The sequence below is a fragment of the Manihot esculenta genome, chromosome 8 (assembly GCF_001659605.2).
Source record: "Manihot esculenta cultivar AM560-2 chromosome 8, M.esculenta_v8, whole genome shotgun sequence".
NCBI classification, from domain to species: Eukaryota; Viridiplantae; Streptophyta; class Magnoliopsida; order Malpighiales; family Euphorbiaceae; genus Manihot; species Manihot esculenta.
The window spans coordinates 7,836,940-7,857,986 of NC_035168.2; the positions used below are offsets into that span (position 1 = coordinate 7,836,940).

The 21,047-nt window shown below is 36.9% G+C and overlaps 1 protein-coding gene across 1 annotated transcript; it reads left to right on the forward strand.

Annotated features, from left to right (window-relative positions):
- The first annotated feature begins 18,313 nt into the window (after window positions 1-18,313).
- LOC110621435 (zinc finger MYM-type protein 1-like) lies at window positions 18,314-20,791 on the forward strand. Its single transcript, XM_021765718.2, has 2 exons — window positions 18,314-20,140; window positions 20,225-20,791. The coding sequence occupies exons 1-2, from the start codon at window positions 18,314-18,316 to the stop codon at window positions 20,789-20,791; spliced, it is 2,394 nt and encodes a 797-aa protein (XP_021621410.2).
- The last annotated feature ends 256 nt before the right edge of the window (window positions 20,792-21,047 follow it).

Below are 21,047 nucleotides of genomic sequence, written 5' to 3' on the forward strand. Positions count from 1 at the left end.
CTCAATGTATGATTTAAACAAGTTTTATGAAGTTTTAAGGGGTAGAATGCATGTTAGGGTATATGTTGAACCTATGAGTTTTTGATGACTTTTTGAACAATGTAGCTTGCTTGAGTATGTTTGAAGTGTTGTAGATGGGGTATATGCATGTTTGAGGCCCCTAGGAACTTGTATGCATGTTTTAGTTGAGATATATGCATGATTGGTAGGTTTGGAGGCGAAACGGGCAAAGGGAGCCAAGTTTCTGCCCTTTTGCAGAAACCAAGTTCGGCAGCCGAAGGTACTTTCGGCCGCCGAACATGGCTGGGGAGGCAGGCCTTTCGGCTGCCGAAGTTGCCCCCGAAAAGAGACTTTCGTCTCTGTCTGGCACTTTCGGCCGCCGAAGGTGCCGCCGAACCTAGCTGAGTTTCGTCTCTGTCCAGGACTTTCGGCCGCCGAAGGTGCCGCCGAAAGTGCCCTGTTCAGCCATTTCATGCATATTTTCTGTGATATTTTCAGGATGTTTTAGGGGGTTTTCGGGGAATATTTTAGAGTTATGTTCAGGTATGTTTGGTCCCTCATTTGAGTCCACCTGTGTAGGTTCGGACCCGAGGAACCGAGGACCCCAACAGTGAGTTCAGCTGCTTCGGTGTTGTCAGAGTCAGCCAGAGGTGAGTGGAACTAAACTCAATCTTTTAAATTAAATGTTTTATCATGTTTCATGCATCATGATTATGCAATAGGATGATTGCATTAGTTTTCACGAATATGCCGCATTGCATAAATTGTTGTTGTTGTGGGTGAATGTTGGATGACCCAATTAGTCCAAGACAGGAAGACCAGGACCCCATGCTACGGCCTGGCACAGAGTAAGAAAGACCAGGCCCCAGTCTACAGGCCTGGCACAGAGTAAAGCACGGTTATGGGACTCGAAGACCAGGAGCCCAGAGGAGGCCCTGGAAAATGGTAAGTAATGTATGTATGACAGGAAGACCAGGACCCCATGCTACGGCCTGGCACAGAGTTAACTTGGACTATTTGGTGACAAGTTCACCCAACCCTTATGTGAATTGTTTGTGTTATGATGCATTTCATAGAGCATAGTGTTAACGTGTTTTAATAGCTCTGCTCACTGGGCTTTTAGCTCACCCCTCTCCCTTTACCCCCAGGCTTGCAGGTACAGTATAGTGCGGGAGTCCGGATAGAATAAAGAAGTCATGCTTATGTAATAGCTAGCAATGGACATGATCAAATTGTAAGGTGAAAGTACAGTATAGTTATGTAATGAGGTTTATGGATGATTAGTGTGTGCTTGACCATAGAATGTTGTATCCCTTTTACACATGATCTTGGTTATTTTTATGTCACTTATGTAAACCGACTCAACAGATGTATGTCATCCATTGAGGGTACAGATGAGATCCCACAGAGGGATCAAGATTATGTTTATGTTTATGCAGGTTGAGTTTGGTTGATGTTCCATGGAAAGAAAAGTTTTAATTTTTATGTATATTGTTGATCATGTATGGGATTAAGCAGGTTCACAGGATGCATGTTAGGCTTGCTACGGGTCCCGGCGGCTTTAAGTCGACCCGGATCCTAGCGCCGGTAGCGGTCCGATTTTTGAGTCGTTACAGAATGGTATCAGAGCCTTAGGTTCATATGGTTGGACCTAGAGTGTCGGGCTCATAGAGGTTATAGAAGGTCAAGCACAATAGGAAAAGATCATGTCCACTAGGATAGGATGTGGAGTCCTGTCTTGCATGATGATGTGAAATGCCATGATTTTATGCATGTGCATTAATGATATGCTATGATATGTGATGTATGTGATGAGGGTTCATGTGTGCCCACATGAACCATATAATGCTAATGTTTATGTGTTGCGTACTGTTTTTCAGAAAACAGGATGAGAGGAACCCGTCGATCAGCAAGATTGACTGGAGTACCACCTGAGGATGAGGGCATGAGCGCCCGTCCTCCTACATTGCCTAGGGCAATGTCAAGCAGGTCCAACAGGGACAGAGCAGTAAGAGACCCTAGAAGGTCTTTGGATCTGGGTAGAAGCAGATCAGTCAGAGGGACAGTTCAGGGAGGAGCGTCAGAGGATATGGGGGATGATATGGACGTAGAACAGAGGAGGGATGGCAGTTTGGGAGTCAGTATGTCAGAAGAAGGAGTGGGAGAGTCCCAAGGAGGCACTCAGGCCTCGGGATTTGTTCAGCCACCTCACTACCCACATTTCTCACAACATCCCGGGTATTCGATGGGAGGTACATCGGATTACCCTAGTTTCACCCCTTATCCCACACAGATGCCATACCCACCATACTACCCACCATACTCTCAGTATCCAATGTATCCACCGCCACCCTACTATCCAAATCCAGCAAACCCTACCTCAGAAAATGTTGCACCACCTCCACCACCTGCAGAACCAGCAGCCCCAGTTGCTCAACCACCTAGACCTAGCTCAGCCAGTGGGAGCAAGGTTAAGATGACCGATTACATGAAATTAGGTGCTCCCCAGTTTGAAACCGGTGATGATCCGTTCGTGTACTTGGAGCGGGTCAAGGCAATTACAGATGAGATAGGGGCGGATGACAGTAGAGCCATTCAGATGGCTGGGTTCACGCTTAAGTGCAAGAAGGCACGGGAGTGGTACAAGAATTATGTGAACCCGAGAGTGGACAGCATGACTTGGGAAGAGTTTGCAAACGAGTTTGCAGGATGGGCTTTCCCTGATAGTTCAAGGGAATTGAAGATGATAGAATTCGAGCAGTTGAGGCAAACTGATGACATGAGTGTAGACGAATATACTGACAGGTTTATGGAGTTGCTGCCATTTGCAGGGCAAGACCTTAGCACAGACCAGAAGAAGTCAAGGAGGTATATCATGAAGCTCCATCCCAGGTATTCCTCCTTGGTACAGTCAGCAGATAGAGAGAGTTTTCACGCCATAGTAGACATGGCTAGGAGAATGGAGGCTAGTACCATCATTCAGGGGACAGTTAAGCAGACAGTGGCACAAGCTTCTGGTTCTAAAACTCCGGGTGGGGGAAGGTTAGATCCCTCTACCCTGAGTGCAGCAGCTTCAGGCAGTAAAAGATGGAGTAAACCCAAGGGTAAGAAGAACAAGTTCTGGAGTAAAGTCAAGTCCAGTCTGGGATTTGGGAGTGGCTCAAGCTCTGGTGCAGATAATGCAATTTGTGCAAGGTGTGGTAGGCCACACAAGGGAGTATGTCGGTTTGGGACGAACACCTGCTTCAGATGTGGTCAGGAGGGGCATATAGCTCGAGACTGTCCAAGAGCGGCTCCAATGGCTCAGTCCCAGCAGACAGCTTCAGGCAGTGTAGCGCAGCCAGCAGCTCCAGCCATGACTCAGGCCAGTGGCAGAGGCAGAGGGAGAGGAGCAGCCTCTTCTTCAGCGGGTTTCAGAGGTGAAGGTCCATCAGCCCCAGCACGGATCTTCACAATGACACAGCAGGAGGCAGACGCATCCAACACCGTGGTGGCAGGTAATCTCGTCATTGGATGTTCGGATGTATATGCATTGATGGACCCTGGTGCATCTCATTCTTTTATTGCTCCGAGAGCCGTCCAGAGGTTGGGGTTGATGATCTCTGGGTTAGAGTGTCCTCTCTGGGTCAGTGGACCCAAGTGTGATCCATCAGTGGCAGAGTCAGTCTGTCAGTGTAGTCCAGTTTTTGTTGAGGGGAGATGCATGTCCGCCGACCTTGTGGTTCTAGATTTGACAGACTTTGACGTCATTCTAGGGATGGACTGGTTATCTACCCATGGTGCTACCTTGGACTGCAGGGACAAGGTAGTCAGGTTCAGAGGTCAGGATGGATCAGAGGTTGTCTTCAGAGGAGACAGGAGGGGTACACCTAGAGGTATGATCTCAGCTCTTCAGGCTCGTAGATTGCTTAGGAGGGGATGTCAGGGGTATTTGGCTCATGTGAGAGAGCTAAATAGTCAGGTTAGAGAGCCCGCCTCGGTGCCAGTGGTTAGAGAGTTCTTAGATGTGTTCCCGGACGAGCTGCCAGGTTTACCACCTGCTAGGGAGATAGAGTTTGAGATAGAACTGATGCCTGGAACCCGACCGATCTCTATCCCTCCCTACAGGATGGCGCCAGCAGAATTGAAGGAGTTGAAGGAACAGTTACAGGAACTGGTAGACAAGGGCTTCATCCGACCGAGTACCTCACCTTGGGGTGCTCCAGTTTTGTTTGTGAGGAAGAAGGATGGATCCCTTAGACTTTGTATCGACTACAGGCAGTTGAACAAAGTCACTACCAAGAACAAGTACCCATTGCCAAGGATCGACGATCTATTTGACCAGCTAGCAGGAGCGGGTTGTTTCTCCAAAATAGATCTGAGATCAGGGTACCATCAGTTGAGGATCAGGGAAGAGGACGTACCAAAGACAGCTTTCAGGACCAGATATGGGCATTTTGAGTTCCTTGTGATGCCGTTCGGGTTAACTAACGCCCCTGCAGCATTCATGGATCTCATGAATAGAGTGTTTAGTCAGTACCTGGACCACTTTGTTATTGTCTTCATAGATGATATCTTAGTGTATTCCAGGAATGCAGAGGAGCATGCCCATCATCTGAGGTTGGTTCTACAGACCTTGAGGGAACATGGCTTGTATGCCAAGTTCTCCAAGTGTGAGTTCTGGCTAAGGAGCATTTCGTTCTTGGGGCATGTAGTGTCGGAAAATGGAATAGAGGTAGACCCCAAGAAGACAGAGACTGTGGCTAACTGGCCTAGACCCACTTCAGTGACAGAGATCAGGAGTTTCTTGGGTTTGGCAGGTTACTATAGGAGGTTCGTACAGGACTTCTCAAAGATAGCAGCTCCTCTGACCAGACTAACCAGGAAGAATCAGAAGTTTCTGTGGACCGACCAGTGCGAGGAGAGTTTTGAAGAGCTCAAGAAGAGGTTGACTTCAGCACCAGTTTTAGCTCTGCCATCTAGTGGTGAGGACTTTACAGTCTTTTGTGATGCATCCCGAGTGGGACTGGGTTGTGTACTTATGCAGAATGAGAGGGTGATTGCTTATGCTTCTAGGCAGCTAAAGAAGCATGAGTTGAATTATCCCACACATGACCTTGAGATGGCAGCAGTAATCTTTGCACTCAAGATGTGGAGGCACTACCTCTATGGGGTAAAATGTGAGATCTTTACAGATCATAAGAGCCTGCAGTACATCTTGAGTCAGAGAGATCTGAATCTGAGGCAGAGGAGATGGGTAGAGTTGCTGAGTGACTATGATTGCAAGATTCAGTATCATCCGGGTAAGGCGAATGTCGTGGCAGACGCTCTAAGCCGGAAGTCACTAGGCAGTCTATCCCACATCACGGCAGAGAGGAGACCAGTGGTTAAGGAGTTTTACAAGCTCATTGAGGAAGGTCTACAGTTGGAGTTGTCTGGTACAGGTGCCTTGGTCGCTCAGATGAAAGTGACACCCGTGTTTCTGGAGCAGGTGGCTCAGAAACAGCATGAGGACCCAGAGTTAGTGAAGATTGCCAGGACTGTTCAGTCAGGCAAGGACAGTGAGTTCAGATTTGACAATAGGGGGATCCTCCGCTATGGGAGTCGTTTATGTGTACCAGATGACATAGGGCTAAAAGGAGACATTATGAGAGAGGCTCATAATGCAAGATACAGCATTCACCCCGGAGCCACCAAGATGTATCAAGATATGAAGAAAGTTTACTGGTGGCCAGCTATGAAGAAAGAAGTGGCACAGTTTGTGTCAGCCTGCGAAGTTTGTCAGAGGGTGAAGCTGGAACATCAGAAGCCGGCTGGAATGCTTAACCCGCTACCTATTCCAGAGTGGAAATGGGAGAATATAGCTATGGACTTCGTAGTGGGGTTACCGGCGACGTCCAACAGATTGGACTCCATATGGGTGATTGTGGACAGACTCACCAAATCTGCTCACTTCATCCCTGTCAGGAGTGGCTACTCTGTGGACAAGTTGGCGCAGGTGTACGTTGATGAGATAGTCAGACTGCATGGGGTTCCTGTTTCTATAGTGTCAGATAGAGGGCCCCAGTTCACCTCCAGGTTTTGGCAGAGTCTGCAGAATGCCATGGGTACTAGGTTGGACTTCAGTACTGCCTTCCACCCCCAGACTGATGGACAGTCAGAGAGGACCATCCAGACCATAGAAGATATGCTAAGGATGTGTGTGCTGGACTTTGGCGGTTCTTGGAGGCAACATCTACCTTTGGTGGAGTTTGCCTACAATAACAGCCATCATGCTAGCATCGGGATGGCTCCATATGAAGTTTTGTATGGAAGGAAGTGCAGATCACCTGTTTGCTGGGAGGAAGTTGGAGAAAAGGCCTTGGCAGGGCCTGAGTTAGTAGAGATTACCAGCAGGGTGGTACCCATAATCAGAGAGAGAATCAAGACAGCTGCAAGCAGACAGAAGAGTTATGCAGACATCCGCAGAAGACTAGTAGAGTTTCAGGAGGGGGATCTGGTATTGCTCAAGGTGTCTCCAATGAAAGGAGTGGTTCGGTTCGGGAAGAAGGGTAAGCTGGCTCCGCGGTACATCGGACCCTTTGAAGTCTTGCAAAAGATTGGGAATGTATCGTACAAGCTGGATTTACCTGCTTCAATGGAGAGAATCCATCCGGTTTTCCATGTTTCTATGTTGAGAAAGTTCGTGTCAGATCCGGGCAAGGTTCTTAGTGAGCCTGATGTGGAGATCCAAGAGGATCTCACCTATGTTGAGCAGCCAGTACGGATCCTAGACACCCAGATCAGGAAGCTGAGGAACAAGGAAATCCCGATGGTGAAAGTCCTTTGGAACCACCACAATATTGAGGAGTGTACCTCGGAGACACGGGAGTCCATGCTCCACCAGCATCCCCATCTCTTTTAAGGTTAGATCTTTATGTGTTTATGTATGTATGTTATGTTGATTGCTATGCATGTACTAGTTAAGGAACATTCGGGGACGAATGTTCTTAAGGGGGGGAGAATGTAATACCCGGCTAGATTCCGGTATCGGAATTCCTACCGTCCGGTGGAATCTCGGATGTCGGAGACCTCTAGAAGGGTAGAATCATGTTTTATAAAAAATGTTTTAAGGTGTTTTATGATTTTAAGTATGAAATTAAATGAGTTTTTACGTGAAAAGTCCTTGGAGGAAAACCCAGGTTCGGCCGCCGAAAGTCAAGTTCGGCCGCCGAACATGCATGCGTTTTGGAGGCACGTTAGGCCCCCGAAAGCATGAGTGAGGGAAGTCCAGGTTCGGCCGCCGAACCTCATGTTCGGCCGCCGAACATGGCATGCATGCGGAGGCACATTCGGCCCCCGAACGTGGTCTGGCCAGCCACTATAAAAGGGTCCCTTAGCCGAAAATGGGCGAGCTTTTTCTCCCTATTTCGGCCAAGGTGAGCATTCCGCCATCCTTCCCCCAATCTTGAGTTTTTCCTTCCTTTTTCCATGATTTTTACAAGTTTATAACTTTGGTTTTGAAGATCTTTGAGCTTAGAACGAGTTTTGAAGCTTGGAGACCAAAAGTTGGAACTTCTACCATCTCCGAGTTTAGATCTCCTCAACCCTCGATCTTCAAGAGGTAAGAGCCGATCTTAAGCTCAATGTATGATTTAAACAAGTTTTATGAAGTTTTAAGGGGTAGAATGCATGTTAGGGTATATGTTGAACCTATGAGTTTTTGATGACTTTTTGAACAATGTAGCTTGCTTGAGTATGTTTGAAGTGTTGTAGATGGGGTATATGCATGTTTGAGGCCCCTAGGAACTTGTATGCATGTTTTAGTTGAGATATATGCATGATTGGTAGGTTTGGAGGCGAAACGGGCAAAGGGAGCCAAGTTTCTGCCCTTTTGCAGAAACCAGGTTCGGCAGCCGAAGGTACTTTCGGCCGCCGAACATGGCTGGGGAGGCAGGCCTTTCGGCTGCCGAAGTTGCCCCCGAAAAGAGACTTTCGTCTCTGTCTGGCACTTTCGGCCGCCGAAGGTGCCGCCGAACCTAGCTGAGTTTCGTCTCTGTCCAGGACTTTCGGCCGCCGAAGGTGCCGCCGAAAGTGCCCTGTTCAGCCATTTCATGCATATTTTCTGTGATATTTTCAGGATGTTTTAGGGGGTTTTCGGGGAATATTTTAGAGTTATGTTCAGGTATGTTTGGTCCCTCATTTGAGTCCACCTGTGTAGGTTCGGACCCGAGGAACCGAGGACCCCAGCAGTGAGTTCAGCTGCTTCGGTGTTGTCAGAGTCAGCCAGAGGTGAGTGGAACTAAACTCAATCTTTTAAATTAAATGTTTTATCATGTTTCATGCATCATGATTATGCAATAGGATGATTGCATTAGTTTTCACGAATATGCCGCATTGCATAAATTGTTGTTGTTGTGGGTGAATGTTGGATGACCCAATTAGTCCAAGACAGGAAGACCAGGACCCCATGCTATGGCCTGGCACAGAGTAAGAAAGACCAGGCCCCAGTCTACAGGCCTGGCACAGAGTAAAGCACGGTTATGGGACTCGAAGACCAGGAGCCCAGAGGAGGCCCTGGAAAATGGTAAGTAATGTATGTATGACAGGAAGACCAGGACCCCATGCTACGGCCTGGCACAGAGTTAACTTGGACTATTTGGTGACAAGTTCACCCAACCCTTATGTGAATTGTTTGTGTTATGATGCATTTCATAGAGCATAGTGTTAACGTGTTTTAATAGCTCTGCTCACTGGGCTTTTAGCTCACCCCTCTCCCTTTACCCCCAGGCTTGCAGGTACAGTATAGTGCGGGAGTCCGGATAGAATAAAGAAGTCATGCTTATGTAATAGCTAGCAATGGACATGATCAAATTGTAATGTGAAAGTACAGTATAGTTATGTAATGAGGTTTATGGATGATTAGTGTGTGCTTGACCATAGAATGTTGTATCCCTTTTACACATGATCTTGGTTATTTTTATGTCACTTATGTAAACCGACTCAACAGATGTATGTCATCCATTGAGGGTACAGATGAGATCCCACAGAGGGATCAAGATTATGTTTATGTTTATGCAGGTTGAGTTTGGTTGATGTTCCATGGAAAGAAAAGTTTTAATTTTTATGTATATTGTTGATCATGTATGGGATTAAGCAGGTTCACAGGATGCATGTTAGGCTTGCTACGGGTCCCGGCGGCTTTAAGTCGACCCGGATCCTAGCGCCGGTAGCGGTCCGATTTTCGGGTCGTTACACTGTTGAACCACGCCCTAACTAGTTCTGTTAGGGTGGTCGAAAAAACTTTGCACATCAAGGCGTTCGAATGAGTCTGCAACCCATAACTGTTTTATAGTTCAAAACATGCTCTCAAGGGTTTCCCGTCTTCTCATAGGCTGCCAAGGTTGGCATCATGAACTTCTTCGGTATTGTCTCCTTCTGAATCCATTGTACAAAGGGTGATTAGGTTGGCAATAGGGGGCTATTGTTATCTCGGGCCCCCAACTCTATCAACAGATGCTCATTCAATCTTTCTAACTTTTGATCTACATTAGTATCTTTCCTTCTAGGCCTCTTTTCCAGGCGATAACTTCTTTCTAGCGCTTCACTTTCTGACCTCTCTACAGGCTCAAAATAGTAGCTCTCGGCCCATCATTTTCAATGAGCTCCCTCGCTATCCTGCCTTTTGCTCGAGCTTCTGACTCGTTCCTCTGAATTGCCTCTTCATCCATTTCTTTCGTCCTCCTGCTGCTTTGTTGAGGGATTTTGTAGTTCAATATGGGTTATGGCTCATTGAGGTTGAGCCCTTCTACTAAGGGTGGTTTGCTTAATAGGGTAATGAGCCCTCTTTGCTGTAATATCTGGCTTAGCCGATGGGCAGTGTTTTGCAACTGGAGAGCCATGCTCTGAAGTTCTTGGTCAGATAGGGAGGTTCGGGGTACAGTCCCGATTGAGCTTGGTGAAGGGTTAAGCAATATGGGCGGTTGATTTACTGGGGCTGTTGGGCCAGAGAATGAGAACTGCTGACCTTCCTGAGTCGAGCTCAGGTCGTTTGGGATGATTCTTGTATGGTTCTCGTCGTGATTGGTCTTGTGGATCTTAGTGGGCGAATGAGAATGAGAACTCTGTTGATGATAAGATCGTTCCCACAAACGACGCCAATTGATGTCTGAGATCCCAGAATAGGTTTAGACTCAGGGTATATTTTTATAAGCTTGCTTTCTATTTTCCTTTTATATCCCTTTATTCTCTTTCTCTTTTGTCTTTTAGTGACGTATAACCGCTGTCCCGTACTAGTACTCTCCTGCCACATACAAACGTACGACGTCCATTTCTCTTTCGTCATGTGACTATTTAATTCTCTCTGCGCCACTTGGACACGATTCCTTGCATTATGACATCTGTTTTACCATGAGGGGGAATGGGTATTCGAGGCTAGGATCCTAAAGATGGATTCATATCTAGCTCGGTTGTCTAGACAAGTCTTGATCCCCTACGAGGTTTAGAGCCGGACATTGGGCCTTCTTAGACTTAGAATTTTTTAGAATTTATGCCCAATCCTTCTAGTTTGGACTTCATCATAGTATGGGCGGTTGGAGCCTAATCGTGATTAATAAGTCTTAAAATTTTATGGGCGTAAAATATTTCTTTTAAAAAAATTATTTTTCTCAAAATTACTTAATTTTTTTTAAGAAAAAAAAATCTTTATAAAAAATATTTTTTATCAAAAGAATATTTTTTATTTATTAATTTTTTAAATAATTTAAACATTATAAAATATAAAAAATATTTTTAAAAAATGTTTTACAAGAAAAAAAACAAAACCTATATATTAATTTTTTTTATATATTTTAAATAATTTAAACACTATAAAATATAAAAAATATATTTTTCAAAAAATGTTTTACAAGAAAAAAACAAAACCTAAATACTAATTTTTTTATATATTATAAAAATAACAAAATATATTTTTACAATTAATTGAATCTTGAAATTTTATTATTATTATTTTTTTAAAATAGGGATAGGAGAACTTGCCATCAAGCTAAACTTGTAAGTGTCACCGGATTAAGTCTTAGAAACTCGATTTTGATGAATAATTATATAAAATAAAATACATATAATAAATATATATTAAAAAATTTATAAAATATTATAATTAAATTATAATTTATCTATTTTTTTTATTAATTAAAATATATTAATAACATTTTATTTTTAATATTTAAAAATATATTTTTTAATATATGTAAAAAATAACTGATAAATAACATATCTCTTATTTTATTATGAAATTAATTTTTAATAATATTTATTATATAAAAAACTCTTTTTATTATAATTGTAATATATAAATCTATAAAAAAATAATACTATTAAAATAATATAACTATTTAATATAATATTTATTATAAAATATATTTATTTTTTATTAAATTATCTAATCCATTAGTTATAGAAATAATATTTTTATTTTATTTTCTTAAATTTAAATAATTTAATCTATTATTTTTAAATTTAAATTGCTTAATCTATTATCCATTAAATTTATATTTTTAAAGTTAAATTATTTTTTAAATTTAAATAGTGTATGAAGCTCATTAATTAATAAAATATTATTTATAAAATACTTTTATTTATAAAAATTTAAAATTAATTTCTCTAAATTTAGATAGTTTAACAAATAATTTCAATTATATAATAGATTAAAAACTAATTAGGTGAGATAATTATTTTTTAATAATTAAAATAATATATAAAATTAAATTATATAATAAATAAATAATTTTAAAAAAATTTATATATTGAAGTTAAAATTTTAAAATGAAAAATAAATTTTTAGATTAAAAAAATAGAAAATGAGAGAAATAAAATAAAAAAAATTAATTTTATGAAATATAAAATATTTTAATTGAGTAATTTTAAAATAAAAATTAATTAATAAACTTTTTAAATATATAAAAACTTAATAGTAATTTTTTTTATTATATGTAAACTTACCTACATATCTCTATAAAATTTAAAAATTTTTAGAGAGAACATGCCGCAAGGCCCTCCTAGATCCGTCTTTGAAATTAACCCAATTGACTGATGAGTACAATCATAAAAACACCACAAAAAAGTTAGTATCTCGTTTTCTATCAAACATAAACATGATTGGCTATATGTTAATCGTAATCAAGATTGAGTAATCAGATTTAACATTGCCACGTTGGATTCGAGGTGCAGACGTGGTGAGATATTATTCCGTCCACAAAATTAATGCCAATTTTATATACGTGTCCAATCTGTAATAATAGGATTAGAGTTCGAATGATCGGTCAAGACCATGCTGTAGTGGAGAAACACATGTCAATTCGGTCAGACCACGTGTTCTTATCCCATTGTCCACTGCTTCAAACACTAGGGAACTGTGCACATGGATGAAAGTAAATGCACGCATAAGATGTTGAATTATTATTTTTATTATTTCTCTTTTAATTAATTTTATATGTTTAAATTTGAATATTTTATTTTAAATTATTAAATAAATTTAAGTTAAAACCATAAAACTTTGTGGAATTGATTGTCGTGTAAAATTAAATTTATACTCTACTAAAAGTATGCTTTTCTTTGAATTTTTATACTATTAAAATTTTAAAATTATTTTTGATGATCTGAAATTTAAAAAATAGAATTTTATAATCATCGAGTAAATTTGATATTAGGAGAAGGGACTCTTTCCTTTTATTCTTTTCTTTTAAGGGAAGGGGCTCTTTCCTTTTATTTTTTTCTTTTGTCTGTCAGTGATGTGTAACGGTTTTGCTTTTATTGCGCCATCGATTTCTGCTATATAAATTCGTACGTATCAATGTGTCAGATATCTGATCCATGCTGAACGACTATTTAATTCTTCTTAATATGCTTGTGAACAGACCCATTAGGTGAATAGGCTGATCATCTCTTCCCCTCTTGACCGGACTAAAAAGGAGAGATTGGGAGTGAAGCCTAGGGAAAGTTCTGTTATTAAAGTCGAACGAACTGGGCCGACCCATTCAGGAGACTTAGAGGCCCTTAAAAAGGGGCAGTTATTGTGAGCCCAATCTTGTGACGGGATGAAGAAATCCAGCGGTTATCAATTTTATTTTAACTTTCTCAAGATTTAGTTGCATATTAAAATTTTTATCTAAAACGTAGACGAAGCTAATGAAAGATTTTCGTGCTAATTTAAAGAGAGGATAAAATAAAAAATATATAATATCACTATCATTCCTTTTGAATTATTTTTAAAATGAAAATTTATAAAGATAAATGAATATTATTTTTTTAATTATCTTTTCTCATTAAAGATATTTCTCTCTTCACATTTTTTTTTTCTCGTTGCACTAAACCATCACTAAATGAACTTGAGAGCTCACATTATTAAAGAAATTTATTATTAATGAGAAATTTAAAATTTATTTGTAGTTTAATACAAAATAAATTAATTTTAAATGTTAAATTAAGTATAAAATATATATATTTATATATTTTGAGAATGGATGTAGCATTGAAGTGTCTAAATGAGTTTAGATCACTATATATATAAAAAACAAAGCTTATACTCATGAAACACAAAATCAATCTAGGAAAATTCAACCCAATTTCCATTCAATCCAAGCCCTACCATGATGCAAGAAGCAACAGCTGCCGAGCCTATGTGTCAAGCATGCAATCACACACCAGTACTGCCACCAACACGGCCATGACTTGCATTACGAAACACCAATACCACCGGAAAGACTACTAAAAATATGAGTTATAGAGTTTCCTTCCCTATTAACATGAAGAAAAGAGTAATTTCTTACATTAGAAGTGAGCTGCTTAACGTCACAGATGATCGATGGAACTAAAGCAGGCAATATCTTTGACCATATGAATAACAAAAAGGGAATCACCTTCTATCATAACTTTCTAAAAGGCCTTCCACTGGCCAAGAAAAGTGCCCTACATGCCAATGCTTCAAGAATAAGAGGATCTATAATGGCCGGGAAGAGATGACAGCTTCAACCGAGGGGGACTTTGAAGAATCTTTAGCTACTATAGTAATACGAATCCACAATGTCTCGAAGAATCTACTGCACCATCAAATTTTCACAACTATTGGGGGAGGCGGGGACCATAAGACACGTTGATGATGAGATTCTGTTTGAGGAGAAGTGGCAATTTGAGAAGCATTACAGTTAGAGAAGCTTTGCAGTACCATGGAAATAATCTCTTGATTATAAGAGCTAGTTTCGACTTTTATATATATATATATATATATATATATATAATTGGAGTCTAAAATAGATTTAATTTATGTATTTATATTAAGTGGCACATCTAAATTTATATATTTGTGACAAGTGTTACACTTAATATATTTTATTTTTTAAATTATATTTTTATATTTAATAATATTACTAATTAATATATTTATAATAAAAATAATTTATAATTTTTATTATTACAATTTGTATATAACTTTTAAATTTTTACCATTACAATTATTAATATGTAATTTTTTAATTTCTTATAATATTTTTAATATAATATATTAATTTATAATTTAAAAATAAAAATGATGCAGTCAAAATTAAATTAATAATGTGGTCAGAGTGAAATTGAGTTACGATAATCTATAAGAAGAGAAATGTGAAGTGAGGATGGGTGCTCGTAGCAGTCTTCCAATGCTCAAGTTAGTATCGTAATAAGAAAAAAGTGTAATGAATTGCTTATAGCTTTTGTATTAGAAAATAACGTACGTTTTTTGTCTATGATCATTTTTTTATACTATAAGAAAATAGAGATAAATATATTGTTTGCTAGAAATTCGGTGATGATATGGCCGGTTGCTCGATAATGGATATCTTTAACTAATGAGTTGATTATCTCGTGATTATAGATAAGACGGAAAAATATATTGTAACGGTAATCCTGTGTCAAGACTCAACTTGTTAAGAGAGGGCGAGTCTTGATGATAATTCGGATGTTAAAATGTCCGAATCTCCTTTTCTGTAGCGGGACTGCGTCTTCCACTTATTAATTTTCTATTACGTGACTTGTATCTTGTGGCAACAGTCACAACTTATTTTAGACAGATATTACATAATATCAAAAAATTAATTATATCTTTAAAATAATCAATAAAAAATTAATACATATCTATATTGTGAAAAATGATATATTTAAATTAATAATACGTCTTTTTAATTATATATATATATATATATATATATATATATATATATATATATATATATATATATATATATATATTCTAAAATAGATCGATGAGACATTGACAATGTCACTATTAAACTTATATCCGAGAGATTGAAACGTGACACAATTAACTCTACTTTTGTATTGACAAGTGATACAATTAACTCTGCTATTTATGACATGTAACGTAAATATATTTATACTTTTTTATATATTTTTCTATTATTTTCTAATATAATAAATATAATTTTTATTATATTTATCGTTATTATTATATCATCTTTTAAAGTTATATTACTTTTTATTGTATTATAGTATTAATATTACAATAAAAATTTTATAGTATTTTTATTATTAAATAACTTTATTATATTTTTATTTTAATAAATAAAAAGTTTTTACTATATCATAGTTTTATTTTTTATTTATTTGATAATTTTATAAAATCATAATTAATATAATTTAATTACAAATACTTCTTTGGATAATTATATAGAATAAATATATATAATTAAGAAAGTATTAACCATTATAGAATAAATATATATAATTAAGAAAGTATTAACCATGATAAAAATATAAAATAATTAAAGAATTAATTCAACGAATTGTATAAAATATTATCAAACTAAAATTTTATTCAATTCAAATAACTATAAAAAGTTAATAAATATAAATAATTAAAGTAAAATAAAAAATAGCAATCAAGTTATTAAACTTAAATTAGTACAATTTATTATAATAATGATTGTAATAATTTTAATATATTCACTTTCTATGAAAATATAATCTTTATTCTTCATTCTATATAAAATCCTTCCGTACAATTTCTGTTCCATATATTTTTTCACACCACTCTCACTCTTTTATTTTTATATAACTCATATTTTGAAACTTATTATTTTCTTAGCATCTAACTTGAGATGTATGGTTGCACAACTCTCAACAGCCAACTCGACCCTGTTGGCTAGATTGAAGTTGGAGGATAACTCATCTAGATGTTTTAGAAAGATCAATGTATTTTTTTTTAATAGTGAAATATATTTATAAATTGCTGTAAAACCATTTATACTATTACAAAGTAGTATTTATCTAATATAATTGATATATTAAGTTTTATCACTCAAGAAATTAATATACGGAAGGGTATTATAATAAAGCAGATAATTCTTTTTTTCTATCACTATCACTACCACTACCACTACCGTCACTTGTTGTCCACTACCATTAAAATTTAATAAATTTTATTTTTATAAAATATAATTTTTTAAATAAAATTTATTATTGAATATTAATAATATATGATAATTAATATTAAAATCTTAAATTTTTTTTTTTGTTGCGGTTGAATTTGACCGTAGATAGATTTGTACTTAATGACTATTTTGAGTTTAACATTTTAGAGAAAGTATTTTATTTCTCTAAGTAGCGGAATAAATTTATACAGTAGTAAAGAGCAATATTATTAACGACATCCCATTGTCAGCAATTACCGACAACCCTGACGTCAGTAATAGTAGCATATGCATCATTAGATTTTACGTTAATATTTGCTATTAAATTTAGTAACGAAACAGTATTGTTAGTAAAATTTTTATTCACAAGGTGTCGATAAAATGTCGGTAGAATATTTATTTTTTTAGTTTTAGCTAGTATATTGACAATTAATCGGTAATGAAATCACTAATGAATTATTATTGTAGATAAATGTCATCAATATATTTTTATTTTTTTTATAATGTATAATGATAAAATTATAAATTTTCATAAGACTAGGGGCGGAGGGACGGTACTGCAAGGGGGGCACGTGCCGTACCGGCGACCGGAAAATGCTTTGAAGGGGGATGAAGGTGCCGCAGCGGCGCAGCCGGTGGTGCCGCAGCAGCAGTGCAGTTGCAGCGTCCCCCCTTTGGAGGATGAAGAAGAAGGAAGGCGGCTGGCTGGAAATAATAGAAGTTTGAATGTTTTATTTTTTTTTTTTTTAGGGTTCTTCAAAACGACGTCGTTTTGAAGATTTTATTTTAAAATAAAATAAATTAAACGGCGCCGTTTTGTAGTCTTAAATAGGAAAAAAAAATAAAAGTTAAAACGTATATATACATATGCAGAACAGCAGAAGCCTAAGTTCAACGCCACAACACAAGGCCACAACTCAGCCTGCCTCTGCCAGTCTGCCTGCCTGTCTCCTCGCCTGTGCTACTGTGCCGCCGGAATCCGCCGCCGGTCAGGTGAGTCTGCTTTTTTTTTTGTTTTGTTATTTGTTTAATTAATTAAATGTTCAATTTATTAGGGTTTATTCAATTACAATTAGTGATTAATTATCAATTTGTTGAATAAATTAATTACAATCATATTATAATTGTTGTGTGTTTTACATACTTTTGAAATTGATGTTAAATTGTTTAAATTTGTTCAATTAATTGAGTATTTAATTTAGGGTTTATTAAATTAAAATTAGGGATTAATCATGAATGTGTTGAATAAATTAGTTACCAATCATATTGTTTAATGTTTATGTGTTTTACATACTCTTGAAATTGATGTTAAATTGTTAATTATGATACTAATTATGTATGTTTGTGTGTTATACATAAATTTAGGTTTTATTTAAATTTAGATATTGAGAAATTTAAATTGAATTTTATACACAAACTATTAAGTTAATTTAATTGTTAAGTTAATTCCTAATCTACTAAACCCTCTTAATTTTTTTCAAGAAAAGAAGAAATCATAATACAATAAAGGAGAATATTGTGGAATGCTTATTTAGTATACTTCTAGTATTCCACAACCAAACAAAAGTTCAAAAATAAAACAATAACAGAAAGAAAATTGTACCAATAAAGAGCACTCTCACTGCCCAAGAACGAGTAAAACCCCAACTCCACATAGAAAATTACTTCATTGAAAACAATAGAATAAAAACAACAAATAAATTCTAATTAAATGTGAATTACTAATAGTAGGTAACCTTTTATACTTTAATTGGAATATACTGTATAATTTTGGTAGGCCACTGACGAATTTATGTCAAGTACATAAGAAACTTAAATAGTTAAATTGATAGTCTTTGATGAATGTGTAATTGATTTTGATATTTTATTTGTTTATTTAAATATGAATTACAATAATGATCGACAAATATTTTACCAAACTACCAAAAAATTCAGAACCTTTAAATTCAAAGCCAAAGGAGAAAGTTGCTTTTGTTGAGAAAGAAAGTCTTGCATCAGATGATGATATTATTGGTGATCCTGGACTGCGAAAACCAATTGATAGTTACCCATTTGAAATTAGAGATTCATTGAGGAGAAGATACTTAGCTAAAGGCCCTTGTCAACCAGTTGGGCATGAATTTCCATTCACTCTTATTCGCGAAAAGAATCGAAGGTTTCAAGTTGCTTGGTTCAAGGATTATGAATGGTTAGAGTATAGTGTATCTAAAGACAAAGCTTATTGTTTATATTGTTATTTGTTTGCAAATAACAATAGAAGTGGGGGAAATGTTTTTACTGAGATTGGTTTTAATAATTGGAAAGATGGAAGACGTGCATTTGTCAATCATGAAGGAAGTCCTGGTAGCTCACATAGTGGTTGTAGAATGAAGGTCGAGCAATATCGTAATCAAAGAGGGAATGTGAATCAGCTATTGGCAAGACAAACTGCTGCTATGGAAGATGATTATCGCACTCGATTGTCAACGGTTGTAAGTGTTGCTCGAATACTTTTAGAGGAAGGTTTGCCTTTTAGAGGACATGATGAATCTGCAGAGTCACTCCACCAAGGTAATTTTCTAGAACATATTAGTTGGGTATGCAAGCGAGAAGAAAATGTAAATAAAGTGATGGGAAAGAATGCTCCAGGAAATAATCAATTGACTTCTCCTACGATTCAAAGGGATATTATTGAATGTTGTGCAATGGAAACGAGAAAGATCATATTGAATGAGCTAGGGGAGAAGAAGTTTGCTCTTTTGGTTGATGAAGCCCGAGATTGTTCAGTAAAGGAGCAAATGTCTTTGGTGTTGAGATTTGTTAATGACAAAGGAATGGTTTTGGAACGTTTTCTTGGATTGGTTCATGTGAATGAGACTTCTGCAAAAGTTCTAAAAAATATTATTGATACTTTTTTTGCCAAGCATGATTTATCACTTGCAAAACTCAGAGGGCAAGGTTACGATGGAGCTGCAAACATGAGCGGTGAATTTAATGGGTTAAAAACACTCATTCTAAAAGAAAACAAAAATGCACATTATATTCATTGTTTTGCCCACCAACTTCAGTTAGTTGTTGTGACTGCTTCACATGAATCAGAGAGTGTAGGTGATTTCTTTGAAACATTGTCAATGATAGTGAATACAATTGGAGCTTCGTGCAAAAGAAATGATACTCTTCGAGAAATACACAATGAGGAAGTGTTGAATCAAGTGGAGATGGGTGAGATTTCAACTGGAAGAGGTCAGAATCAAGAAATAAGTTTAGCTCGGCCTGGTGATACACGTTGGGGTTCTCACTACACAACAATAGTTAGACTTTTTGACATGTGGAATTCAGTTGAAAGAGTGTTGTTGGCAATAAACAAACTAGGTGAAAGTCTTAAAATCCGACAGTCTGCTGGGGGTGTATTTGATAAGATGGATTGTTTTCAATTTGTTTTCATTGGAAAGTTCATGATGAAGATTTTGGGAATTACAAATACCCTATCAAAGATTCTGCAAGCAAGAGATCAAAATATAGGATATGCACTCAATATGATTAATGTTGTGAAAAATAAGTTGCAAGAATTGAGGGAAGATGGTTGGGATAATTTATTGAAAGAAGTAACTGAATTTTGTGAAGGACATTCTATTGATGTGCCTAATATGGAGAATTTTGTTCATGGTCGATCTCGAAAAAGGCTTAAGGGTGGAGAACCAATGACATATCTTCATCATTTTCGGATCGATATCTTCATAAAGGTATTTACTTTTACCTTATTTTAAAAGCATTGATAATTATTTAATTATATAATATAATTCAACCTTTAATTTATATGATATTAGGTAATTGATGTTATTGCAATGGAAATGGATAAACACTTCACTGAAGCAAATACAAAGCTACTTAGATGTGTGATGTGTTTGGATCCTTCAAATTCTTTTGCAAATTTTGATCATGTCCGCTTATTGCAACTAGCTAAGTTGTATTCAGATGATTTTAGTTCCACTGATATAATTGAGCTTGACCATCAACTTCAAAATTATATCTGTGATATGAGATCAAATGAGATATTCTCAAATATTTCCAATCTTGGAGATCTTGCAAAGAAGATGGTGGAGATAAATTACCACACTTATTTCCCTTTAGTCTACCGACTAATCGAGTTAGCTTTGATATTGTCGGTTGGAACAGCTAGTGTGGAAAGAACTTTTTCGGCGATGAATGTGGTGAAGACTGATTTACGCAACCGATTAGGAGATGACTTACTATCAGACTGTTTGGTGTGTTACTTTGAGAAAGAAATTTTTAGGAATATCGATGATGAAGTGATTATGCAATCTTTTCAAAACTTGGCGTCTAGAAGAAACCAATTGCGACCACTAAAAATTCGTCGACCAAATCCTTGTTAAATGTATAAATAATAGATTTATTTTGTTCGGTGAAAAATATTGGATTTGTTATCTATAAAATTATATTGGATCTATTGTGTTGGATAAACATGTTAAATCATTTGGAAAATATCCATATTTTAGGGATGTTTTGCTAAAATTTCGATAAATTATTAATGTCGCGCTAAGCCAGTGGTGCCCTACCAAAGGGAAGCTCCTGGCTCCGCTACTGCATAAGACTGAGAATAATATACAAGTTGTCTTCTTCTTCCTCTTT